Source organism: Centroberyx gerrardi, chromosome 15, assembly GCF_048128805.1.
Source record: "Centroberyx gerrardi isolate f3 chromosome 15, fCenGer3.hap1.cur.20231027, whole genome shotgun sequence".
Lineage (NCBI taxonomy): Eukaryota > Metazoa > Chordata > Actinopteri > Beryciformes > Berycidae > Centroberyx > Centroberyx gerrardi.
The window spans coordinates 15,197,164-15,224,594 of record NC_136011.1 but is presented as its reverse complement, the minus strand read 5'-3'; the positions used below and the strand labels follow the sequence as shown (position 1 = coordinate 15,224,594).

Below are 27,431 nucleotides of genomic sequence, written 5' to 3'. Positions count from 1 at the left end.
CAAAGGCGCAGAATTACCCACAAAAGCTACCGACAATACGTCATGTATAGAAATTGAGGTTTGTGGTGTAGGCAACACACTGCCTGTGACAGGTAATCATACGTATATTGATAATAACCTTCATACGTGGAAGCCACTGCACAGAAAGAATGAGGAAGTGAATAAAATAACAAAGCACCAGTGAAACTGAAAGCATTTTCACTGTAACCATTACCAGTAAACACAGTCCTGATACAAAAGCGTGGTTTCTGAGATAATGACCACGACTCTCCTCAGGCTAGTGTGTATCCACCTGCCACTTGGCAGGTGGATGGACCAGCAGGCAGTAGCAGCCCACCACAGCGCTCCATGATCCAGCAGACGTGACTCTGTGTGTGTGTGTGTGTGTGTGTGTGTGCGCAGACTGAGAGACAGCTTGAGAGGCTGCTGGTCCGACTGGTGGCTGACTCACTGGCCTCTCCACAGAGAGCCAACAGCAGCAGCTGAATGATGACTGGGCTCCGACAGTCACGAGGACAGTGGTTAACCAGCTCTGCCTTGAAACATAACACAGAACTGCAGAAATTAAATTCAGTAAAACTGCATATTGCAACTGGTGCAAAGGGAGTCAGCCTTCTTCTGGCCTGGCAGCACAAAACTAGTGTTTAAAGTTTACAGTTATTTAGTATCTCTGCAGATCAGATGCCGACACTGTGCCTGAGAGGGAGTGATGAGACACGGTGCACATATGGAGAGTGGGATATTCATCACTCAACTTTTGCCACTTTGACACGTCAAGAGGAGTCTTGATTTAGATGATCCTCCTCCTCCTCCTCCTCCTCCTCCTCCTCCTCCTCCTCCTCCTCCTCCTCCTCCTCCTCCTCCTCCTCCTCCTCCTCCTCCTCCTCCTCCTCCTCCTCCTCCTCCTCCTCCTCCTCCTCCTCCTCCTCCTCCTCCTCCTCCTCCTCCTCCACAGCAGCCATATCCAAAGCAACTGAGCAAATGCAGATGTCAGGTTTGTTTGACTAAGCCAACCTGCATCACTGAAACACACACTTATCTCTTTGTAATTTGGATCATCAGACCTTCCACACTGGCTGTGTAATAACCCACCCTGGAGCCTGTACACCCGGACAAAATTAAACACGCGTCTGTCTCTATCAGCCGGCACAGATAACACAGCTTGGACCCATGTGCCACTGCGTATAGAGTTGTTAGTCAAACAGCACCTCAGGCTGCCTTGGGGACACGCCGTTCAGCTCAGAACATTTTAAGATTACATAGAGCCATCATCACAGGCTAAAAAGACCGGTGGCTACACAGACCTAATTAACACTTTTCTCCATGTACAATCCTGATAATGTCACATAGGTAGTGTCATGTCAGCCTCATTAGTCCGGGCCTGGGAGAACAACGATCTTAATCCCACTCTGGACAGCATATATCCCACTAAAGGTTATCAAGAAGTGGGAGTTATCCCGCAGCCCGCAACACATTTTTATTTTATCCCCAGTTTTGATAACCATGTTTTGTTCCCACAAGGGATCTTAGTCAGGTGATGCAGCACATGTACGCTGGAAGGTGTTTTTAAAGTGTCATCGATTGCCTCCACCCTCAGTGTCAAGACATTACGATAATCTGACTGATTCTATTGTATTGACAAGACTGTCAGTCATGTAAATTACTAATCAAACAAAACTCTAAAAAGCTTTCTTCCACAACTTATGTAAAACAAATTCAAGTGTACTACCTCATATTGTGTCTACAACAGGCAATAGTAAAATGATTTGGTTTTTTGTAAACCACCATTAATAACCGCATCATAGCACTGTGATTTGAATTAAAATGATCAAAGGATCATGGGGTTTTCTAAAAACACAGCGGGGAATTAGGGCTGGAATTATTTTTTTTGCCGCTGCAGCTGGGGAAAGCCTCTGACATGGTTGTGCTGGATGGGATAAAATTCATGGATACACTTAAGTAAAAAATTACAAGCACCAAACCTCCTCTGGCAGTACAAACCTAGACTCTACATGGGGAATAATCTGAAAACGCTTCAGTGATAAGAACCAAACTTTCACTTTCATTATGAAACTACAGTAGAACCTCATTTGTTCCATGTTATCTAGTATCCTCAGAAATGGGCGTTGTAATTTCCTTGTGGATACATGCAACTAAAAAATACAATATGCAACTGCAGAATGGCACCGCTGTTGCAATGTAGTTTTTTCCTGGATTTAAGACATTTTTCACTATGAAATGTATTGTCTGAGCGTTAGATAAAGGACTGGGAGCTAAACATGAGTTTTACGTGTATTTTGAGGCTGTAAAAGGTTTGTTTCCATCTGTAGTGTTTACAAACACTGGAGTAAATTACACCTGAATGGAGGGATGATAAAGTTCCAAAAGTTGCACTGCATTTCCCTGAGATCACCTGTCAATCAAACAGTGTGTCCAGTACTGTGATGTTTTTTCCCTTGAATGTTCTGCTGAAGTTTGAGTTTCTGTAGGTGGCGCTCTTTTCTTTGTCTGTCCAGCCATGGTGGCTATCGCTGCTCATGCCAGTGACTCAGCTCTTCTTCTAGTAATTCCAAAGAAACTGTTGCAGCTGCAGGAAATGTGATGCTTTTATTTTCCTGTGTGACAGATTTTTTTCTTTGGAAAGCCCCACCTGGCACCAGGTTTAGAACAAGAAATGTAAAAGCTTTTATGAACAGAATAAAGGTTGAATCATTATTTCTTATATCAGTTGGCTACAGAGAGAGAGAGAGAGAGAGAGAGAGGAGCAGAACAGAAATGAGTTTATATGAAAATGTCACAGATTATTATTTAAAATTTTAGACGGTTAAAACGGTTTATAACTCTCAGCATTTGTGGATTGGGAGCTTTATAGTTTGAATAAGCTTTGCCCAAATATATCAATGTATTTCAGTGATCCAAACATTTGACCTTCGACTCCATCCTCAAAGGATTCAGATTAGTGAGGTTCAACGTGCTGGGACAAAAATCCATCAGCAAACCTCAGTTAATTAAATTGCTTTTTTTTTTTTTAAATCTACTTCTTTATTGTAATAAAAAGCTGCGTAAGAGACACCCATGGGAAGAGCCTTTCCACAATGGTTTTTCAAGTTGCCTTGATTGATTTATTACAGTCGCAAAGCTTTCATAAAATGAATACAATAGTAGTTGATGTCTTGCCATAATTAGTTTAAATGCAGACCAATTTTGTTTCAATAAAGAGTAATAAACTGCATGAATCTGAGTGACTATATAGTATATGTGGTGACTAGACAGACAGACAGACAGGTAGAATCAAACACATTTCTATAATAGAATGCACAGCCTGACGCTAATTTTCATCACTTCTTCCGTGTTCTCGCATCCATTCTACTGTAACCTGCTGTCAGCTCTGATAATCAGAAGTAATGTAACACCAGCACCGAGTCTGAAGTCAGCTCCACCAATCAGAAGTAATGTATTAACACAAGAGTCAAATCTGGTTCTGCTGGCTTGGTTCAAGATAGCGGCCTGTAAGCAAAAACCAGTGAATTATGGTCTAGCACCTAATTTTGAACCATTGGATTATTTAACTGAGACAATGAAACATAAAACCCCAAACGGGATCCAATTACAGTCAAAAAGTGTGTGATGGATCCATCTCGACTGCAACAATGTCTCGCGCTGCCGAGACTTGGCTTCTCAGACACGCCCTCCTCCCGGCCCGCTGCCACCGCCAGACAGAGACCTTGGGACACCAAGACAGCTCTAATGACATCATCAACCATAGACCGCGACCACGCAGCAGTGCCACCGCACCGTCCATTCCAGCTGAGCTCGCACTTCTGCACACTTGATGTATAGCAACTGTCTCAGGCTTTCCCCCTTTCATCCCATACATTACAATTTCACAGCACCCCTACTATACACACATTATGCAAGCACACACACACACACACACACACACACACACACACACACACACACACACACAAGCTTGAGTGGACAAGGCTATATGTAAAATCTGTCGTAAATATACACACAGTGCCCTGCTGTCCTATTCCCTGCATTTTTAAACACTCAGAAAACTGCTTTACCAATATTCCGGCCAGTGTAGCGAGGCTGGACATCACAGCGGTGGGATATATGCCATCATTCATAGGAGGAAGTCATTAGAGCGGATCAATATTCCCTTCCCTATGGAAGAAGACAGGCCACAGTGGGACACAGTAGTGGGGCAGGGCAGGATTGAGTTAGAGCACAGGAGGGAAAGAGAAACTACACAGTAAGACACATTTATTATGTTATCATGTTACAGCCCAGCCAGACGCTGATACAACAAGACTAGCAGGGGATGTGTTCATACTATTATAGTCCGGGATCAGATAACAAAAACTGTACGGCACAGATGCACAAAGTCTAGATGGTGCAGGGGACACTGCTCTTGTACAGCTGCCATATGGTGGTGTGTGGATAGACTGTGCATAATACTGCTGATAGATTTTTAATGAGCGAAGCCTAAGATCAATACAAAAACAATTAAATATTGCAATGCTGGAGGTCTAACAGAGTAATGACTGACATTATTATGGCTTCCTTGCAGACACAGGAGTCCAGAAAAACCCACATCCTGAATACGGAGACATTTGAGGCACACAAACACACCCACTAACACACACACACACACACTTCTGGTAAAAGGGAACAGGATATGTATGCTGGGTGTGTGAATACTTTATTTTTGTTGGCTAGTTCCATTTCCTCTCTCTCTGCACAATGCAATCAATACTAATTTATAGTTTAACAGCAGAGGTTGCGGACTGAGCAGGTGAAAACTGTTGACATGGAGATGCAGTGCAAGTTTTTTTCTACAGGTGCCATTTTGAAAACAGGTTGACATGACAAAACAAGGAATGGTGACACTTGACAAGCAATCAAAAGATAGTAAGAAAGAAATTTTAAAGCGCTTTTCTCTGGGTAGGGCAGAAAAATAACGATCATGTGTGGGAAAACTAAACCTTTGAGAAGTCCCAGCTGATCCTCTATCAGCGCTAGTTGCAAGTATACAGGAAATATAATGAAAAAGGAAGTGTGTATGTGTTAGAGAGAGAGAGAGCGAGAGCGAGATATTGTCTTGTTGCTAACAATTCACTAATCCACCAGGATAATCTTTTTTTTAAACAATATCACAAAACTGCATGAATTTTTGAACAAGCCTCATTTTGTGAAGCCCCAATCTGTTTTTCTACGTTTATTATCTATAGGTGTACACAAAGATTACTGAACATGCTGAACAGACATCAGTTGCTGTACAGTTGACTAATTTGCCACAACAAAGAGTGCGACTACAGTAGATAAACCAGAATTGAAAACCTTTCTCTGAAAGTCTTTCTGCAAGCCAATAATGTTAGCCCCGAAACCAGTCAAAATGTTTCTGGGTTTTGTTAAATTGAATTTGATTGAAATTGCTATAGAATAACACAATAGGTGCTGTCAAATCCATTCTCTGCTCCGCTCTTTAAAATACTGTGGGAGGCACACTTCACCATCACAACCAATTGTGTCAAACAATGCCAGCAGTTAATTGGCAGAAAGCTACTATAGGGAGTTTCAGATAGTTTGATTGCATTTTTTCCACCCTCCAATAACTTTCCTCAGAACATACTGTATCTCTGAAGAAGTACGATTTAATTTGCAATCGCACAATGGCACAGTCCATTAAGACTCCAGGCTCCTTCCCTCTCAGTTTTAGCAGATTAACTGGCACGGCCTCGGCCCTCCTCTTCCTCCTGTTTGGAATCATAATTATGGCTTTAGTTGCTCCTTTCTCCCTGTAGTCAGGTTTGTCAGGACTACTGACGACCTCAGAATCTGTTGTCGGCTCGGGCGGCTCGGGCCCCTGGAATAGATGAGATTTCACACAATCGCAGAATGCTTGTCGAGTCCTACACACAAATCCCTTGCTGTTCAAGAGCACACCATCAGCCGGCCCAGATGAGAGGCCAGACTGCGAAGAATATAAAGTAGAGGGAGAGGAGTAGAGTGGCCCAAACGCTGGGGAACGTGTTGATCTGGTCATTATGAAACTATCAAGTGATTCTATACTATAAACAACAGGTTGGTCCCGGTGCAGTCTTTGCACTGGGACTAGTCTTTGGAGTACACCACAAACCTTTGAGAAACCCATAGAGATATCTGAATAAAGGGCATTTTTCTTCCCGCCTTGGCTAGGATTTGTCTAAGCAGGCTACCAAAGGTTACTTAATTTGGTTTGCTATTTGCTTGTGTCTGCTACATTGAAATTATTTTCTCAACCATGCACTTGAGATCAATTCTGTAATTTAAGTAAGGAAGCGGAGAGCAAACATCATATGTTTACTCTCGGCTTCATGTGATGTTTGCTCATCATCTGAACAAAAGACCGGCACATCTTTTACTAAAATGTTCATTTTTTTCAGGCTGCTGCTGCAAATTAAGAGCAATCTATTCTCCTGAGCAGAGATATTTCTTTTGTTCCTAGCTCAAGTACGACACCAAGATTAGAGCTCCAACTGTCTGCCTAGAGGAAGGCCACCGTCCGCTGTCACTGTTCAAACGCTCAAGTGTGTCAGAAACTTAAACATTGTGTGTATGAAAAAGGGAGCCAATCTATATGCGGTAATCCCATGTGAGGAGGCAGGATTAGTTACACAGCAGCTCAACAGAGAGAATAAGCATTGTGTTATCTGCAAGTTTATGCATGCACGCTCCACAGATACCAATGGGACAATGAGTTCTCTTATCGCAACAAGCCCTCAGTATTTCACAACAGTGGCAAAGACATAACCACGGGCTACAGTGATGTAACACACACATACACAGAGACACAGCTGGTTCTTCCTCGGGCCCCAACAGTAGCTGAACACGACGCTGAATCCTGGATCACGATAAGGATGGAATTATAGGAAGGTGTCTTTGAGACCCAGCCGAGACTTGTAACCTTGGTGTGACAGAATATGGAGACTGAGAGGCTAATTAGTTTGGCCTCCTGAGGAAAAGTGAATATCACAGCAGGCTTTTCGCACATTAGCAGCAGAGGCAGGTTGTCACAAGAACAAAAAGCTTTCCACCTAGTTTACATTAACTGCTTTGCTGCATCTTAAAACAATGATATACGAACAGGATCAAATTGACTGGAATTGTAATACACTGTCTGACACGTCTAGATATGATGGTGTGAATGGCAGGACAGGAGTTCAAGATAGAACAAAGTGAGGAAAGCTGATCCTGCAGCCATGATGGAGGAGATAGAGTGTAATGGGAGAAGCACTGTAGGAACTAACTCCAGCTGAGTGTGTTTGATGGCAGAATGGGCTGCAAACTTGTCACTAATTGGTATGATGCAATGCAACACAATTATAGCTTCATATCATTCAGTGTCAAATTGCTGTGTTGCTGGTGTTTGAATGGCCGGCAAACAATATGAAAAGAAGGATTTTTTTAAGCTCTCAGTGGAATCACTATTAACATTGGTTTGCAGGCGACTGTAGCCTATAGAAGCAGTGCAGCTATCTAGGGCGCCTGCTGTCTGGGTTTATTACGGTTTATTATAAGGGACCGACCGGCCGGGCAGTGCGCCCCAGACCTGTAGCCCGGACATACACGGTGAAAACACGGAGGCAAATGTTCATAGAGACAAAGCTATGGTGTGTTACTTGTACTCTGAATCCAACCACAAACAATCCTACCAATACTGGTCCAATATTCGTGATAAAGTCAGAGGACACAAACGCGCTGTCTCGCTCGCCTGTTGTGAGCCCATACTAACACCAGACGGATTTGTCTTATTTGAAAAGGCAAGAGGAAAACCAACATCCTGAAATAGCAAAGACGGTAAAAGATCTTTTCACAGATCTTCCAAGCTCCCGTCTTAATTGTGTCGGAATGCCATTTCTAAAATTACATTTTCATGACCTCATATCCCAACCTTATTTCACCACAAACGATCAAGGCTCAGGCGTTAAAGGCTCGAGGAAAATTGACTAAAGGGTTGCTGGGACATGTTCAACATGACGTCTCGTCTTAATTCACTAACAGCACTACTGAGCAGACCAATTTGTGCACCAATTTCACTATCAGCAGCGGGCATCTCAGCCGCACAATAGCTGCAAATCACTGCAGAGCGCATCGGTCGATCACAGTAAACTAAATTTGCATACCAACCTTTAGTTACAGCAGGCTACGGTGAACGTCGCAGGACCGAGTGTCAGCTTCTACAGCGGGGCAATGCAAGAAAATTCTCACACAATCACATCCCCAAACAGTCCAGACGCACGGTCCGTCCGTCCCTCGGCCGTCTCCGGTTGGCTTTAATAAGGCGAGAGGCGCAGCAGAGGCAGCGGAGCTACAGTGTAGACGGACGCAGAGCTGCATTGGACCACGGCAGGACTATCACATTTGGTCGCATTTTACTGAGGCAACATAGAGGCAAAAAAACCACAAGACACTCACCGCTCTGTTTGGCACCGAATGACGACGTTTTGTTTATTTCATCGCCCCCCGCTCGCAGCTGTGTGTAGTAGCCTATGCGTCACAGACTTCCGCGTTAAAATGGAGTGAAAAAAAATTCAAGGGAAATAATGAATTTAAAGGACAGGCGGCGCACGCGGGCGCATCAAGGCTGTGGACTACAAAGATGATGAGGATGAGGAGGAGGAGGAGGAGGAGGAGGAGGAGGAGGAGGATGGTGGTGGTGATGGATAAGAATTAGCTTTGTTCAAAGAGGAGGATGATGATGATGATGATGATGATGATGATGATGAAGAAGAATGAAGATGATGATGATGGTGGTGGTGGTGATGGATTTAAAGAGGGTGATGATGATGAAGATAATAATAAAGAGGATTGCTGTCTATTGAGAACAACACTCATAATCCAGATGCTGTCACCCTGTGTTAAGAAGTTCCAGTGCATTGGTCATCATTTCAGATTATGAATGGCCTGTAGTGTATGGCCGTCTTGACTGAAGTGATTCACACCATATAATTCCACATTAAGAGCGCCTCATTCACAGCACAGTTTGTTGGGGAAGGCTCACTTAAAGAAGGGAATGTAGCCTCTGTGGACTCAAAGCCTCGGCTCTATCTCTGTGAAACCTCTTCATTGTATTTGGGCTTATTACTGATGCACAGCCCGCCACTCCGTCCTTGGGGCCGGACAACAGAGCCTCTGTGCTCTGTCTGGGGCGAGTGGGCACCTCAGAGTGAGTCGCAGGGCTGCCAAATTGACATGCATGCGTCTCAGCGGCTGAGAGACACAGGCCGCCTCTCTGCATGCGGGGATTAGGATGGGAGTTGATGTGTTAAATGTGCAGACAGACGGCTGCGCACAACACAGCTATTCCTTGTCCTATTAATAGTAAAACAGCCCTTTAAGTACATTTGCATTAAAAAGGACATAAAAAAAGATAGAAAAGAGAAGACACTTTACAGTCAGTACACACTGAGTAAAGGATTTGCATCTTTCAGTCCTCCCAGCCTTTCCTACAGTGCAACATACATCCAGCTTTTCTAGTTCTGCTTGAGGAATATGTGTGTGTGTGTGTGTGTGTGTGTGTGTTTGACACTGGGATGAACAAGGAAGGGCGGATGACATGCGTTATGCTCATGGTCCATTGTAAGTGCCCCATGTCTGCAGTTTGAGGCATGCGTTTGGATTAAAGCCAGGCCCATCCCTGAAAGTGCGTGGAATGCAGCACCGAATACCGGTCAGACGCCAAAGCAATTCAGTGTTGGATAGAGAAACAAATAAAGGAGAGTTAGGGGTCATAAAAAACAAGCTGAGTGAGAGAGAGAGAGGGAGAGAGGGTGGATGAGAGACAAAGAGGAAGTGAGACAGGGAGGGACACAGAAAAGGCAGAAGAGAGGTCAGTCCCAGGAGGTCAGTGGGCCTGTCAGTAGGTGGGATTGGAACAGAGGGGGGTGAGATGGTAAAGATGGTGTTCTGTTTTTGAACTGTTGAGGTGTGCGTGTGTGTGTGTGTGTGTTTGTGTGTGCCCTGACTCCTATCTCATCTGCTAGGATGAACCTGTCAGACTGGTAATGCTTGATCGTCTCACCCCTTGCCCCCTCCACTCCTGTGCAGATTTGACTCAGCAGAGTGGCACATTAATGCCATACAGGCACATAGGCTACAAATCTATTTTCACACAGACACACGAGGTTGAGGTGTAATGGATTGTGTGCGATTTGATTCCAAAAAACAAACAAAAACAATTGTAGACACTTTTGGAATAAATTACATGTTGGATTATTCAAAAACATGTTTTTAGAAAATGTGATCCAGATTATAGACACTATATTTTACATTATTTTATCTTGAAATAGCCTAGTGGTTGATAATGATTAAAGATACTGATTCTAACACTATACAACAGTCTGGAGCAACCTGTTTAACTAAATATTGTATGGTTTTTAGAAGCAAAATTACACAAGAGCAACTGTAAATTTTCCACTTATGTTCGACTGTTCCAGTGAATTACATTACTGAATACAACAGGTAGTCAGAAGTCTGCAATGGATTATGTTTTCAAAGCATCCTTTCAAAGACTGTAGACATTTTAACACTGAATGTGTCCAATGACAACCCCACTGAGCAAGAATTATTCTTCAATAAGACACCTTTAACAAAACAAAAGTTCTTGTGCTTTTCAGTGAGTCTGTGCGAAGTACCTGGCACAGTAGCAAGAGGCGAGCTGAACAATCCTGAAACAGAAACAGAAAGCAGAAACCATATTTCCACCGGTGCGTCAGAAAATAACACAGTGCACCTCTGTGGGTGGGTGAGCAGTGGAACACTGTTCTACTTACTGAGAAACAAACAGCTGGAGGCAACCAAATCAAATACTAGAAGAAAACTATAAACCCCCAAAGCTATGTTATAGTAACAATAAAATGAGTACAATACAAAATGCTCACTTTATGGGACTATTTCATTAAAGCTGTGTGTAACAAAAGGGATTTTTGACATACTGTGTTCCCCACATCCAGTACATGAAAAATTCAGTCAGAAAAAGTGCCTGTAAATCAGCAAAAATGACAGAAAATTGTGATTTCATAGCTGCGTAGCCCTTCAAAGTCATGACTAGTGTGAGTTCTGACTAGAAAATGACAGCAGTGACGGATCTAAAACAGAGTGCAACCCGACACGCTTATTGTCCCCTGAACTTGTGACTCTTCTAATGAAAAATTCACTTCCTGCTGCTGCCGAGAAGTTTGAAAGAAAATTAGCATAGAGGAAGTCTATTTCTAACAGCTATCTGGAATTATTCTGCCAGTAAAATCAATCTTTTTTTTTTCAAAAGATGCCTTTTTCCATGTTCATATGCACTTATCTGACAAGAGAGACTAAGCAAAGTTTCGGCGGTATAGATTACACCGCCCAATTATCTTGGATCAAAGCCAGGCAACATGAGGGAGTGAAGTGAGGATAAAACACGGAGACGTGACTCGGGTCAGGGTGTCTGTTGCATGGGAACTGTATCCAGCAAACTGAAAATAAGCGGCAGCCCCAGTTCTCTTTTTTTAGCTTTACACCCCAGTCACTCACCAGAGGAGTGACACAACAAATTAACAAGTTGTTGGTTTCACAAATTAAAGGAAATGTTTACGCATTTACCAACTGCCAACGTCGTTACATTACCAAATAACATCCAACGAGGGGTATTACTGAAACACATGGATGACGCACATTTTATCTTGACCTTGGTAAGTGCATTGCATTACTGAACAAGACAAGTAAATGACTCTTCAGAGCGATTGTATGTTCTCCACTCTCCAGGATTGGAGTTTGCATTTTGCCCAAACTACAGCACTTCAATCTGTGGACAGTGATATCAGAAGCAGATCCTCAGGCTTTGGCCACGTGCTGCATCTGGGGGAACGGTCTGTCTGAATAAGACAGAAACGGAAATGACTGCAAGACTATCTGTGAAGGCCTGAACCCAATGTTTCAGTTCCCAATGTTTCAGAGCTAAAAAAATACAAATAAAAATCTGACAATGGTCAAAGGTAATTTACAACAAGATAAGTTTTGGATCTATTGAGCCAGTGACAGAAATGTATGGAAAGACAAACTTAATTTATTAGAGCAAACCCCCATAGATACTATAACAGCATTTTAAAGTTTTTGCAACAACAGCTGCACAATTAAAAAAAACATTTACAAAAGAGATTTTATGGCAACCACCTCACTGTAGACACATCATTTAACACTATACCCCCCCCCCCCCCGCCCCCCCATCCTAGTACAGTTTACTTAATAGGCATACAGATTACAACTGACATTCACACCTACACAGATTGCATACTTGCTATTTCAAAAAACCAAACCTTGAATTTAAATAAGTAGTATTTCATCAATAAATAAGTATTTCATCAATAAGTGAGTGTACTGTATTCTTCCATAAAGATATTCATTAGTGACGTCAGTATATGTGCCCATATAAGAAAGAAGGGGAGAGGTGCTGAATATAAAAAATCTTGATGAAGGACAACATAAACACTTCATAAAGACAAACACAGAAATTTAAGGATCCTTCCCCCCAGTAAGGAAGGTCAAATGTATAAATATAATTCTAAAGTGCATCTCTCAAAGACTTGTCCAATGAAGTCATCTGCAGTCCTATTTAAAAAAAAAAAAGGCTGACAAAACTAAAAATAGATATAAGTTTGAACGTGCAACAGACATTTTTCAAAAAACTACCTATATACATGCACACAGTTTTTTTTTTGTTGTTTTTTTTTGCTATGGGAAAAGAACAAGGTAACGGAAAAAAAGGATAAACGTTTTCTTCACATTGTCCAGAAGTGATAACTAGGTCTGTGCCGTTTCGATTTACTCTTGTTTGTTCACACTTGGCTTTTCAGGATATTTTATTAATTCATTTTTAAGCAAACTTGGGTGATAAAAAGCACACAGCGGTGATTAAGTTCTTTCTCTCTGCTAGAGAAGACTTAGCAGACTCTGTATTCGTCCATTGGTTCGTTCATTCGTTCAGTTAAAACCTGTAGTTCTTCAGTTCGTCCCTCAATCAATGAGAGCGGAGTGAGACTTTATTGGGTCTAGATCTTAGGCAGCTTGGGAGCACTGATGAGCGGGTTGGTCTCCTGCAGGAAGCGCCGTCCGGCACTTTTGTAGTCGTAAGTGCAGTCGTGGGTCTCAGCGTAGCGGTGGGTAGCACAGAAGTTGTTGCCACACCTGAAAGATTGGCATAATAGAAATTTTGGTATGCATGCAGGATACAATCAGATGTAGGTAATATTTAGGACTGACATTACAAATTGTGTCCATCTTGCCAACTGTAGCCTTCTTGAGCCTTCCCAGTGAGCAAATTAAAATTAATGTAATATTAAATTTTGACCTCTCCTCTGTTCAATCAATTAGGAGTTGAGTTTGAGTGTAGAGTGAAATTATTCCATGTTATCTCCTCTCTTTCATAGCCAAGCAAACAGACTGAAAGCCTCTATCCACGTGCTTCCATTTTCTTTCTTTTGAAAACAACGCACTAGTAAAAGAGCTATAAACTATTCCAGATCTAAACTAAAAGTTTTCATTTGTAACCACTTTACCATGCAGTAAATTACATAAGACTTCGTTTGATCACAGTAATTTTCCATCCAACTAAACTGCGCTCAATTACAGTCATCTCAACGCAGTGGGAAGCTCTGCGTTCAGTCAAACGGCCTGTGTTAGGAGATAAAAGTTATAAGTTGCACACTATTACATCATCTTCAATGTGGGCGCCTCAAGCAAGGCCAGAGAGGGGGAAGTGTTACAGATGGACACTTTAGAGGCGAACCTTTGATAATGCTAATAACATGTGGCACAACAAGCAGTGAACAGGGGAATGTTTTGAAGGGAGGGATGGCAGAGAGACAAATTGATGAACTAGGAAAAGACAACTTTCTACTAAAGAGAATGTTCAAGGACATGACTGACAGACGGGGAGGGATTTGAGTGAGAGAGAGACGGCACACGCGAGAGGGCAGGTACAAACGCTCGATGCACTCGTACCTGCACTCATAGCTGGTGGCCAGGCCGGTCTTCTTGCCACAAAGGAAGCAGTGCTTGGCGCTCTTCTTCTTGCTGCCTATGGGAGCTTTGACTGGAGGTAGGTGGTATGTTGGAGTGCCTGAGAGCAAAGGGAACAACATCTTTTATTTACTTTACAGGAGCCAGTGTGGAATAACAGAGCACGCAGTGAAGCTTGAAGGATAATACCAGTGGTTTTTTTTTTTTAAAGTTTGTTCCAACTGTTAAGGTCGCTCCTCTTCTTTACATTATTCCTGATGGGGTCTGCAACTTGCACAGACTAGAGCTAGATAATCCAGCACAGTTAACGTGAAGCCTCAATTTGGTTTTGTCGAGGTTTCCGTTTTATCGTTATTCCTTTGTGCCCGAGTTCAGTGTGTCAATCACCTGACACCCACAGGAAGAAATGGAAGTCTCCGCCCAGGAAATAATCCCTCAAAACATGTTGCCTTACAAACTTTAGATTTAGGGCGTCTTTGTTAGTCGGGGCAGTAAATTTCAAGATAGGTTTGACACCATGAAGTTTGTATTTTAAAAATGATGAAAAACAAGTAGCTAAATGTCAAAAAAAAAAAAAAAAATCATCATTGCAAAATGATTGGGGGGGAATGTAAACTAGATGTAGACAGTAAATGGGCTATAAGTCTAAATAATAATAATCTTTATTTATAGAGCACTTTTCAAAATCCACGTTACAAAGTGCTTCACAAAGGCAGAAAAAATAAAAATAAAACAGACAAGTCATATAATCATCAGGTTTTCAAAGAAAACAGATAAAAACAACTTGGTGTATAAAACCAATACAGTGTAATAAAAGACAGCTCAAAGGAAATTAAAACTCAAATCAGGAAAGGCTTTCTGATAAAAGTATGTTTTAAGAAGGGACTTAAAAGAGATCACTGACTCAGCCGACCTGATTTCCTCGGGCAGATTGTTCCAGAGCCTCAGGGCCCTGACTGCAAACGCTCTGTCCCAAATAACACTGGTATTCTCCTTTAAACACCGGTCAAATGGTGCAAATGGCCGTTTCTCAATCATGTAAGGTTCCATTTGAAAAAAGCCTTCAAGGAATAGCCTTTCTTTGTGCACCTGTGCTTGTAGTAATTCTAGTAACACGTCATAAAATACACTGTTCATTTTCTAAGTCAGGGAACACCAGCTTATGTCAGCTTCTACCCATGATAATCGTGTCTGTGGAAGCATGCACCCCGGCCGGGTTTGTGAGCCGTGGGGATAGGAGAACAGGGACAGGCGTAACAGAACAGATAAAACTGACAGCTTTGTGATGAAGCAGCTACAGGACGCTCACTGTCAAGCAGTGGGGCATGGGATTGGATTTTGAGTTGTGTTGTCCTCTTTTAATCTGTTATGATGCAGACATACAAACGCGTACATACCACCAAAGGTTAATCGAAAGACAAAAACTACCTCACATACAAAAACAGATTCCAGGAATTCAATCAAGAATTAAAAACAAGCTCAACCTTGGAAATGTGTTAGAACAAGTCATGGAGGTGTTAGCAGCACTGTCAGCATACTGATAAACAGAACTGTCCTGTGGTAGAGGAAAATTGAGTATCTTGTCTCATTACTTTTTGTATTGATCCATGTGTGTTTATCCATACTCTGGGTGAATGGTGTAAGCATATCAATGAGACATAAATAAGTGAGTATGTAGGCCTGGTGCCTTCTGTTGCTTGTGCTGCTTCTGCAGTTGGTAAAATACTGAATATTTAAAACCCTGGTGGTCCTTTGTTGTAGCGTTCATACAACATGCATTGATGGCTTTCACATAACACCGTCTCCTCTGCGTATGTCTTCACCATTCAACTGTTGAAGGTTAAAACTGCTTTGCTAATATGTGTGCACTCTGGCGCTGCTAACCCTAGGTCACATATCTTCTTTCTCTCTGAACATTGCACTGACAGCAGCCTACACCACACCATAGTTCACAAGGACAGCACTCTGAATACTACAGACTCTGCACAACATCGATTCCAGCCATCTCAAGGTAACAATTTCTTTATTTGCTAGTACTTTATGAATATAGAAGGTATGTGTGTGTGAGTGAGTGCTCCATTTTGGAGCTCCACTTACCTATTCTCCTAATTGAAGTCGCAGCTCCCCCAGCTGATGCAAGACTGTTGGTGGCCTGCAAAGGCAACAGCAACATGAAATATTATGAGGACAAATCAATACACTACTGCAGAGCACAAAACAATAATAATAATAAAAAATAAAAAAATATGTAATCTTGTCCTGGAAATGTCGAGCTTGAATTGTATCCATGGAGTACCTCTTGAGCACTAGTGAGGGAAAAATGTCACTATAATTAAATTAAAACAAGTTGGAGCGATATACTGACGAAAGTGGCCGAGGAACAATGTGAATACAACATTAGGATAAAAACATAAAAACAAAACCAGTTTAGATTGGCACTATGACTGTCCTTTCTAAATGTTTGCTCACCATGTAAGAGGCTGCAGCTCTGTGCAAGGGGGACATTTGTCTTATGAGATCATCCTGGAGGAGCATGTTAGTTGGGATGGAGGGCGGCTTGGAACCCAGGATGCCCTGTCCTGAAGCACTGGCAGTAGGCAGTGCCAATGTGAGTCCCAGACTCTGTCCAAGGCCTTCCCTGCTGCTGCTCCCTGCAGCCCTTGTGGAGAGAGAAGCCAGGAGCTCAGAGTTGTTGAGGGACCCCAGTGGCTCCTTACAGGCTTGGTTGGCCATCTTAGTGATGCCTCTTGCCTCGTTCTTGGAGATAATCTCCGGCCTCTTGCCAGGCGATTCCACTTTGATACCGCGAAGGCGTGGTGGGGGGTGAGGAGCTGTGTTGCCTGGCTTCACCTGTGCTGAAGGTTGTGCTTGAGGATTGGGCTGTAAGGAGGAGCCAGTGAAATCAAATGGCTGAGGCAACTGTCTGATAGCAGTGGATGGTGAGGTGGAGGTGGGCAATGGAGAGGGAGGACTGATATGCAACGAGCTGCCAAGCAGTGTCCTATCAGCTCTGCTGGTGAGCCTATCAGTAGTCTCTAGTGTCCAGGTACTGAGCAGGGAGGGGGAGGAGGGCAGCTGGTGCTGAGCCCCAACCTCCAGGGACCGCAGGCCCCCTTCTGGCTGCGTGGACACATCCAGACTCAGAGGGTCTGACAGCAGATCCCCAAATGGAGCTACAGGCTGTGTTGGCTCCACCAGTCCAACAGCTTCCTCCAACAAACCCAGCCCCATTGCCTCCCCTACAGGCTCAGCTGCCTCAAAGGTGCCCTCAGGTTGCCCCCTGGTAGACAGTGGAGGGAGCTGCGGGTACACACAGTCCCGCATCAACCTGGTGCTGCCAATGTCCAACCGGGACACTTTGGGCGGGGGCCGGATCTTTGCAAAAGGAGGGCATGTCTCCCATGGCTCCTCCTCCTGAAGCATATAACAGGAAGAGGAGGAGAAAGAGGGAGGGGCTCGTCTGGTGACAGACAGGTGAGCAGAGGAGGCAGCAGCAGAGGGAGGGGAGGGGGCGACGGATTCGTGGTCTCTGATTGGAGGTAGTTGTGTGTTTGAGTGCCGTGGCTGGTTGATCTGGGGGAGCACACGAAAGAGGCGATGATGGTGTCGTGTGCTGGAGGACCCTAGGGAGCCACTGCACGGATGGGGGCTGACAGGGGGCCGCGGTTTCAACTTAGCAGACTTCTTGGGCTGGAGGACAGAGACACAGATAGAGCAGTTAGATTTTACCACATAGCTATCAAAAATATACATTTACACTGTGTCCAACGCTGTGAAAGAAGTGGTAATCTCGTCACAAAAAAAACAAAAAAGCTTGATGTTCAAGTTTATTGTCATGACATAAATGTTTAACTAATTTAAACTTATTTCATTCTATTGTTGATGAAAATATGACAGAATGAAAAACTCTGCAGGAGATGATTATTGTATCTATCCTTGAACAGAGTGCAATGCCTGCTCTTCAAATCATCTTGACAACATTCCCAAAAATATCAGACAGCTCCCACAGCAACAGATAAATTGGGAAATGTCAAAATGCTGCAAATGTAGTCTGCATTAATGCAGTGGTGCCATTTGTTCTCATGCACATTTAATTATAACATTTTTGTCAGATACAGTGGTATTTTGTTAACTAAAATCATATGCCATTTAGTCAGTGAGTTATTGACTGAACTGAATCAATATGACATGACTAAAATCTGACTAAATTGAAAGCACACTTTCATCAAAAGACTAAGCATGAACCCTGCATGAACTTAAAAATGGTGTGAAAATCAATACTGTGCTGGAAGCCATGGTGACAATCCAATAGGAAGCACGTTTTTAATGGTTTCACTGATCCCTGGAGCTTCCTACCTTCTTGTTGAGGTTCATGTCCTCCATCTTGGCTTTGAGCAGCTTCATTTTGGTCATGGTGATGGAGTTCTCAAGACTCTGCTGTGCAGCTGCAGAACTCTCCCCGTCCTCCTCCTCCTCGGTGTACACATTATACACCGAGCCGCCACTGGGAAACATGGCAGGACAAAAACACTCCTGATATTAGTGATCTAGCAGAGCCGCCTTAGAAACAGCAGTGCCAAAAGCAGATGCTACAGCTTCTTCCCCTGGGCGGTGGCCCTCATCAACAATTGAACTGCACAACACAACCTAAGGCACAACAATGGACAATAGCACTCTACTGCTGGTAATCAACTCCTGCATCTAATATCATAAAGTCAATTCTTACTAGTCCATACCCGGGGATGCGCGCGCCACAACTACGTGCAGACTTCCAGGGATGCGAGCGCCACAACTCCGCGCAAACTTGCCAAAAATGCGCATAAACAGCGTAAATTTGGGAAAATGGAAAAATCGGCTTCGTCAGTCCCTGCCTATGCCAATGCTCAATGCCCATGTGCAGTTTCAGATTGATCGGCCAACCCATTGAGGAGCAAAATGGATGCGGACGGACGGACAGACAGAGTTTTCCTCATTCTATAGTAGGATATACACACACACACACACACACACTCAACTCCACACTGGCTGTATAGTTATATATTCATACTTTATTTATCCTACGTTTATACCATTCCAACATTTGTGTGCAGCTTTTTTTCCCTTTGCACTGTTCAAAACACTCAAAACCTCAATATTCTGCAATATTCTCTAGATCTATACATTTCTGCTTATTTTTTCTATAACTGACATCCTATCACTGCAATCATTCAGGCTCTAACAGAGACCATGTGGTATAGAAAAGACATATTTCCTAAATTTCCATTTATAAATTATTTTGTGTTTGTGTTATGTTTAATGTGACCTAAATGAGCAACCCTCCAAGTCCCATTCCTTGTACGTGTATGTGCACACTTATTTGGACAAAAAAACTGATTCTGAGTTGTTAGAGAGCAAAACAAAAGTGTGCAAAAAAAAAAACAAAACAGATATCATGACCATATGCTCACCTCAGAGATTCAGACAGAGGGGTCAGAGTGCCGTCTCCTCTGTCCACCACCCGAAAGAAGTTGAGCTGGTCACCCTCACGGTAGACCAGGAAAGTGACCTGCTTGTTGGCCAGGTTTTTCTCCCAGCCCTCCTCCCTAGAGCTCTCCATCAGGTCAGCAACCTCTTTCATCGGGTCTTCCATGGTCACTGACAGAGGAAGAACAGCTTATTTTTCATTCCCTTATTTAGCGGCCGAGTTGACCGAGCATGATGTTTTCTTTTGATACAAAACTGGAAATGAGGGACCGGTATACAGATCTTTTGGTTTTCCCTTACCTCTCCTGGTGTTGATGGGACCTCCCCTCATAGCCAAGACCAGCTTCAGAGTGCAGCCCTCTGCAACGCTGCAAACACAAACAGATTGTTGATCAATACAGCAATATCAGAGAACATTACCCTAAAGCCCCTTCCCAAGCACTTTCCTGTGCAGTGTATGCAGATCAAACGGGAGAGGGGGGGATAACGGTAGACAATAGATTTACAGCTAGGGTGAAGTGCTTTACTTCTGAGGCAGAGGGGAGAGAGGGCCTGATCTAAAACAAACATAATTCGAAGGTTTGGGATGATTTCCAGATGAACTTATGCACACGACTGGGAATTCCATTGGAACATCCGTTTCGTGTGAACAGCCATTTCATTGCTTACTCCACTCCCCTGCTTCTAAAACTTCAAAAGCATGTTGCTGTTGATAGGCGAGCTTAGCACGATCTCACCAGGGGCCGCTCATGTGGAAAATTAAGTGACAAGCATTCATAACAATACCAACATCTGCAGCCAGCAGAGCACTAGAGGGGCAAGTCTGCATTTAATAAACTGACAAGTCGTGAAGGAGCGAGCTCTCTAAACACGGCCAGTATGTCGCTTGTCTCATCCAGCTCTACATCTCTGGCTCATTTCCAACACACTGGATTCAGTCAAGATTGACCCACCACAGTGGGAATTGCTTTTTAAGTGCACATGCAAATCAGTCCAAATGTAGATAGCATGTCCTCAAACCAATTGCTCATAATTGTTTTAATGAGCCTTGTTGCCTGTGTTTCTTGACTTGGTGTCAATGGCAAACTGAAGGAAAAAAAGAAACTACAGAGGGTCAGGAGTAAGGCTTACCCATAGTCATGTAGACAATATTCGTCATCTAGCTCCAGATTGTTCCAGATAAGGTGTTGCTGGGCAACAGGGATACCTTTAGAGACAGAAAGAGAGAGGGGAAAAGAGAAAACAACCAAGGTTGAGAGGGAGCTGTTCATATTTCATGGACTAAGTTTACCAATCAGGCAGACAGGTGAGATGGAAATACTAGCCAGCAGAAGGATCCCCAAAGAACACCACAAAAGACGACTCATGTCTGCCCCCTAAAGACAGAGCTATATTAGTGCTGAAAAAAGGCAAGCCACAGAATAGCCATATTGTCACAGCCAAAATAGTACTACTTGTTGACATGGTGCCATACAGTGTTGCCTTTCTGTCATATCAGCTGAACTGCCAAACATATAAGCCTCCAATTCCACTCGGAGATGCAAGAGGGCTGTAGTCTAATCAAAGAAAAAGGCTTTCTAGAGCTATTCCTTGGAATGAGATGGAGCGTATGTCTGGCCCGGCAGCTCTCTGTGCCCACAAGTGAACTCGCTGACCCGGTACTGGAAGTGGGCCAGTGTTTGTGAGTGAGCAGCGGTCCCTTCATTGTACAGTGGCATGCCCCATCACACAGGTCTGACTGACACACCTCCCACACACACACACACACACAGAGGCCATTCCGTCAGAGATGGAGGACAGCAGGAACGAGGGCTGACATGCAAATTCATCCTTTAGTCAGATATCTCAAAGCGACCTTAGAGGACAGCCAAGGTCAAAGCTATGCTCAACAATGAACAATGAATGAGTAATGTAGTACCATATAACAGTATAAAGTAACAGCATACCTAAGAATGCTAGATGAGGCTAGCAAACACTGACATCCACATTTGCTGTTCAGAGAATAGCCTTGAGCCTTTGCCATAGAGCATAACCTTGGTCATACAAGCCTATTCACAACAACATTTTCATCAACCAATCAAAAAATAAAAAGCAAAGCCATTATCTCAACGAGCCTGCTTCTTGCAAGCACTTTTCAATTTCAGCTTGACACCGACCAAGGTGCACAGTGAGTACAAACGCTGCAAGTGTAAAACTGAGCTTTCTGCCAACGGCAGTTCCAGCCTCTGCAGTCTACCTACTTCAAAAGGTACGAGAATCGCAATGACTGCTCTAATAATTGCTTGCACTTTCAAAAGCCATAATGTAACTAAAGGCTGGCAGATCTCTATAGTAGTTCCACTAGTATAGTTGTTCCAGTCAACAGCACAAACAAAATGAAAGCCCTGGGAATAGATAAGATGCAATTCTGCAAAACAGACTGTGGCAGTGTTGTCTAAGGAAGATAAAATGCATGTCTGCCTACATAAGCATCTGTTATAGAAGCCTTCACCCCACAGGCTATGCACCACTCAAACGCCTTGTTCTAACATCTTACTCTAAGCACTCCATCTCTGCAGTAGCAATTCAACTTCAAAAAATTACAATTCCCTCATTGGTCAATTGCTTTTTCTTCCATCCTTTGTTGTCCATCCATATCTTTCCAATCTGAATCTAGTAGTCCATATACTGGACATGTCATATCCAAATTGTGTTCAGTGCATACTTGTCACTCCATCTGGGTAAAACTGAGTCCATACTCTTTGGATCAAAGGTAAAGCTGAAGAAGGCTCTTGTTTTTAGGGTAGTAGTGGGAGACACTGAGGTCACAGCCAAGGATTGGTCAACTACCTAGGCTGTGTTCTAGACAGCCACTTATCAGGGGAGAGCATGGCACAAATGGTGCTCACCAACGTCAACCAAAAAAATCAGATTTCTGGCTAGAATATCAAGATTTTTGGATAGGAAAGCATTAGAGACATTGGCAGGGGCTCTTGTACAGTGTCTTTTTGATTATGCATGCCTTTCCTGGTATACCAGTGCACCTATGATTCTCAAAAAGAAGTTACAGACATCGCAAAACAAATTGGTATGGTTGATCCTTAAACTTCCATCTAGGACGCATCTCCTTCCAGCTCATTTTATCAGCCTCAGATGGCTGAGAGTGGAAGAGAGAGTTTTGCAGATTAAACTGTGTCTAGCTCACAGGATTGTCTATAATGTTGTCCCAAAGTACCTGTGCAACTACTTTACCCGTGTTAGGGAAAACCATAATTACGCCACAAGAAGGAGCACAACTGATTTGGTTCCCTTTAGGTTCAAGAGCTGTATGGGGAAGGACACCTTCCTGTACTCAGCTGCCATTTTGTGGAATGGGCTACCAATGAGCATTAAGATGATTAACTCTGTAGTTATCTTCAAGTCCTCATTGAAAAAATGGCTGAGTGGCCGTCTGCCCTCTTAAATGAGCAGCATGGAACAGTAGTTACTAGGTTGATGTTCTAGGTACAGCACTTTATCTGCATTGTATATTGTTATGATTGTATGGATTAGTTTTGTTGTATATTGTAGGCCTATAATGTGATTGGAAGATTTGTGATGTAATATTTATTAGGATGATGTTCCAGGTATTTTTCATTTGAGGAATTTGGGACCAGTACAGCACTTTACCTCATCTGTATATTGGAATGTCTATGTTATACATTGTACTGTGATTGATCTTTCTTTTCAAATGAAATGATGTATGTTTAGAAGCTGCTAGCAGCCCGCTGGCTGCCTTTTCATGATGCCCCTTCAACACCCTCCACACCCCACCCCTCACCCCCCCCCAAAAAAGGACCACAATGGAAATAAGCCTTTGGGCTTTATTGTGTTTTTATCCTTTTGATGATTTCTGTATCTGGGGCATCCCTGGCTAGAGGGGCCACTTGTATTTTAATGATCAATAAAGAATTTCAATCAATCAATCATACCGTCTGCATGTCAGTTTCAAAATTACACCTACATTCAAACACTGAAGCCCAAAGACTGATGCATGTCTAGAATCACAATGTTATTTTCTGTTCCGGGTTAATTTAACCATCATATCATGTCACAGTATTATGAGTAGTTGTTTTACTCCACCAATTCTCGGCTAGTAATTTGCCTTTGATCTGCTCAATCAAATACAGAAAACAGTACAATATCCTAGCTTTTACAGTATTGTGTGAAAAATAAAAAAAATATTGCCTATAACTATTCAATATTAGTATACTATGACAGCCTACTGATTAGCAGGTGCAACCCCAATTTGGAGAAAGCAACTAGGGCTGGGCAGTATACTAAAAATGTACTGAAACCGATACTATGAATCTTTAACCGACCTAATTTTTCACATGTCGGTAGTTTCGGTAAATGCATTCCTTCAGTGCAGTCCAGTGTGTGTGTTCCTTTAATTTAAAGCTGCTATCAGTACAATGTGAAACTTGGTGACTATGGCGACCCCTTGAGTCCCTCAGTGGTGGAAAGACAACTCGACATTTGTTCCCCCCTCTGCAGACTGCAGAGAGAAGACAAATATATAAACAGAAGAGGTGAGGTGAAACTGCCATAATGTAAACTGAATAATGGAAGGGGAATAAACTTGTACAAGGAGGCGCGTTATTTTTCCCACAGCATAAGACGTGTTCATCAGGAGCCAAATTCAGGTTGGCTAGCCGATTGGTCAGTCAAATGCCGCTCTCTCACATCATATTGAGTGATGCTCGCCCGGTGCTACAGTCTTGCTAAGGTCTGCAATCGCGGTGGCTAATCTGTGTGTGGAAAACAATTTCTTTTGACAGTGAATAACAGATGTGAAATTGATTAAGTTAACCAATGCTAACAACACTAATGGCAATGACACTAATGGAGAATGCAATATCTGTGCACCAAGGTAAAAAATATAAAATTATCGTTTCATTTATTGTTAGAGGTAAATGTGAGAACATATCGTGATATGGATTTCAGGTCATACTGCCCAGCCCGAAAAGTGACTGATGGGTACCAAAAGCAGTGTGGATTTGTTGTGAGCTCTGTACCTTCCAGCCTCTGGATCTTTGCCTTGACTGAAATGACAGCCTCAAAGGGCGACACGCGCAGCTCAAAGCAGGTCCCGGTCAGGGTCTCTATAAAGAGCTCCATGGTCTCATAGAATGGCAGCTTGTACTGGAAAGCTCCCATGCTGTCGTCATTAAAGAATGGTGGCTCCTTCCTGTCGGCCATCTTGGCAGGTCAGGAGGGAAGGGCTTCAGGGAGAAGGTGAAGTGGGGGGACTGGCCCAAGATGAGGGAGAGAGGGATAGGCGCTGCTCACTGCCCTCACCACGGTCACACATTGTGCAGGATGACCACAGCTGTGGGTATGAGAAAGAAAAACACCAAATGAGCATTATAACTTTTTAAAAGGTTTGACCAGTTAAACCACTCCAAGCCCTGCAATCAAACAACAGAAAAATTGAGGCCTTATAGCTTATGAGAGTATGAGTGAGCACAACTGCTTGTATCTTGCAGGTAAGGAAGTCTGTATTTCCATGACAACACAAACACAACGCTCTGAAGCTGCACTGTAGGGAACAGACTTCACAGTTCCAGAACGTGTGAACATGCACACACAGAAAGTGATCTAAACGGGTGAGACAAAGAAGAATTGGCTCCACTACTGAAACACACTTTTAATGAGCTGCAAATTGAGAAGCAATTATTTTAGAACAAGGGGACGTATCAGTGGAATCGGACATGTGCAACCCCTTCATGAAATATTCAGTACAGCATAACGTCCTGGCCAAAATTCAAGCTGATCAGGTGTGTTACATCAACGGTGTGTGGTATCCTGTGCCTGACCACAGTCTTGATAGCTCACCTCTAGTGTGACTAGACCCACCACAGTCTCTTATAATGGACAATCTGTATAAGTGGCAGTCCCATAAGGTCATTCCTTTATTTAGGCTGAAAAGCAATAAAGCTAAATTTAACATTTGACATGTTTGCCATATACCCCAGCACACTTTGGTCTGTATTTGAGTATATTCCCTTCTGTCACCCATAGCCAGAAATAGCAAAAAACAGAAGAGTTTGAGCAGTCCCCAAATTTCTATGTTGTCACACCAATGTATAGTTCCATGGAGAATGAAATTAAAAACGTGGAAAAATGTGTCTGTGGAAATATCCAGGAGGGTTTTCTGAGGACCACGCTACATATTCTGGCTTGGAACTGTTAACATGAATATAAGGAGGGGAAAGCATTAACATAAGTCTGTAATATAAGTTATAAGACAAATCACTATTGTCTTGTCTGCGTTTTAGCTCTGGAGTGAAGTTGTTCACAAGCGCTCTCCAAGGCAAATAGAATATTAACTATTTAAATGTAAATATCTGGGTGATTTATTGGGATCGGATGGGAACGCAATAAAAAAGGACACCATTACAAAAAAGACAAAATTAAGAGGGAAGGTATACAACAACATTAAAGATGAATTGGCATGCTTATTGTTGGAGAGGATGCTAACCTACAAGGCCTTAACTGTAGCCATTCAGAGCCAGGCAGGGTTGTCATAACAGGCCATTCTCTCAAGACAACGGGTAGGTTGTCAAGTTAGCCAGGCGACGTTCATTTCAGATTGCCTCCAAGTTTATATAAAACACTGTTTGACCGGACCACAACAGGAGTCCCAGGCCAGGTCGGCAAGAAGAGAGAAACTGTGTTAACGCTAGTTACAACGGGGATGGATGGAGTTGGCACTCGTCTCACTAGGATTTCAGCGGCTAACGTTAGCAGAGAAAGGTCACACAAGCAATAATCATACCAACCGATTTTACGCATCTAAAACCAGTCAATACTGTTAAAATCTAGCAGGCGCTCTTACCATTATCTTCTGCGAAGATAACGTTAAGGAGTGAAGCCCATTTAGCCGACGCTACTAGCTTACGTTGCCATGTTAGCCAACAACTCAAACAATGGCTACCTTTCTCGATGGTTGGCTGGCAAGCTGCTAGCTCGAGTCCTGTCCGGTCCTGAATTCCGGTCTAGCCGTCGAGGGTGTCTGCAAAACCGAGCAGCATTTCATCACGTTTAACCCTAACAGTAGGAACTAAACATTGACGAAACTAGCTTGTAGGCCGGGGTCGTCGTGGTCTTCTTGTTGGCGACATCATCACACCTGTCAAGAGAAGAGGCTGAACAAAACCTTTGTGACATTGTTTGATTGACAGGCAAAGGCACCATTCAACGCCACGAATGGTGAGGCGGAAGTTCCAGGTGACTAATGAGAACACGGAGGCGGGACAACAGAGGGTCTCCGGTGTCAAAGGGAGAAAGTCTACCGTTGCAAGCCAAGTCATATCCTCATGAGACTCACCAATTTTCACATATTCTAAACATGGAGTGCATGTTTAGAACACCCCCCCCACCCCCCAAAAACAAAAAAAAACAATGTCTTTTATTTGAAAATCATTGTATGTGCACTGCAGTGGACATCAAGACTTGGAAGAATAGGGGAATATGGAAAATCCACACATCATCAGCACAAATGGCTGGCCCTCATCATTATCTACATTCCAAACAATTATCAAATCCAAATCTTTGGTTAGCTGCCTGCAAAATCAAAGCATACATGTCACTCTTTGGCCATACTGGATGTGGGACAGTTTCAGCTTTTTGCCTCCTCAGGTGATGCCTCATCCTCTGAGCTCTCTAGCTCTTCCAACTTCTTTCAAAAAAGGGTCAGTGAATCCAGATGTCCGCTAGAGTGTGCATATTATAGTCTCCTATTCAGTGTAAAAATGGTTAAATGGTGAACTGCTTCTAAGATGTCCACACACAATTAAAAAATTGGAATATTGAACAAACACCTAAATTAAATATCAACTTACCTTTCCTCTTTCCATAAAATGTGTTTTCAAATGTGTCATTTTGTAAGAGTTCCCACC

The 27,431-nt window shown here is 43.0% G+C and overlaps 2 protein-coding genes and 1 long non-coding RNA gene across 6 annotated transcripts in view; 1 reads left to right on the top strand and 2 right to left on the bottom strand.

Moving 5' to 3' along the window:
• The window catches only part of marchf8 (membrane-associated ring finger (C3HC4) 8), a 78,048-nt gene extending 69,490 nt beyond the window's left edge, over window positions 1–8,558 (bottom strand). For 2 of the 3 annotated variants that reach the window (XM_071914172.2, XM_071914174.2), the window contains exons 1-2: window positions 8,467–8,558; window positions 8,179–8,359 (exon numbers count right to left, since the gene is read on the bottom strand). The gene's annotated coding sequence lies outside the window, so the exon portion shown is untranslated. The remainder of the gene's footprint in view (window positions 1–8,178; window positions 8,360–8,466) is intronic. The other variant, XM_071914173.2, reaches the window with a different exon arrangement.
• Window positions 8,559–12,114: 3,556 nt separating this feature from the next.
• On the bottom strand, window positions 12,115–26,653 carry zfand4 (zinc finger, AN1-type domain 4). 2 transcript variants are annotated; one of them, XM_071914167.2, is made up of 10 exons: window positions 26,468–26,653; window positions 24,546–24,859; window positions 20,641–20,716; window positions 19,810–19,877; window positions 19,494–19,680; window positions 18,403–18,550; window positions 16,516–17,736; window positions 16,144–16,198; window positions 14,029–14,146; window positions 12,115–13,212 (listed from the first exon to the last, which is right to left on the bottom strand). In XM_071914167.2, the coding sequence occupies exons 2-10, from the start codon at window positions 24,727–24,729 to the stop codon at window positions 13,077–13,079; spliced, it is 2,193 nt and encodes a 730-aa protein (XP_071770268.2). In that variant the 5' UTR covers window positions 24,730–24,859; window positions 26,468–26,653; the 3' UTR covers window positions 12,115–13,076. The 2 variants fall into 2 exon arrangements, with proteins under 2 accessions (XP_071770268.2, XP_078144904.1); XM_078288778.1 differs by lacking the exon at window positions 26,468–26,653 and adding an exon at window positions 26,369–26,467.
• On the top strand, window positions 14,110–26,890 carry LOC144542363 (uncharacterized). The gene is made up of 3 exons (XR_013507219.1): window positions 14,110–14,125; window positions 15,975–16,057; window positions 26,715–26,890. It is a non-coding gene; the product is annotated as an uncharacterized LOC144542363 (long non-coding RNA).
• The last annotated feature ends 541 nt before the right edge of the window (window positions 26,891–27,431 follow it).

Coding starts and splice junctions, on each gene's coding strand:
- zfand4 (XM_071914167.2), bottom strand. CDS start 24,729: ATGGCCGACAGGAAGGAGCCACCATTCTTTAATGACGACAGCATGGGA. Junction 19,681..19,809: donor TCCCATCAACACCAGGAGAG/GTAAGGGAAAAC, acceptor TTCCTCTGTCAG/TGACCATGGAAGACCCGATG. Junction 16,199..16,515: donor GAGCTGCAGCCTCTTACATG/GTGAGCAAACAT, acceptor TTGCCTTTGCAG/GCCACCAACAGTCTTGCATC.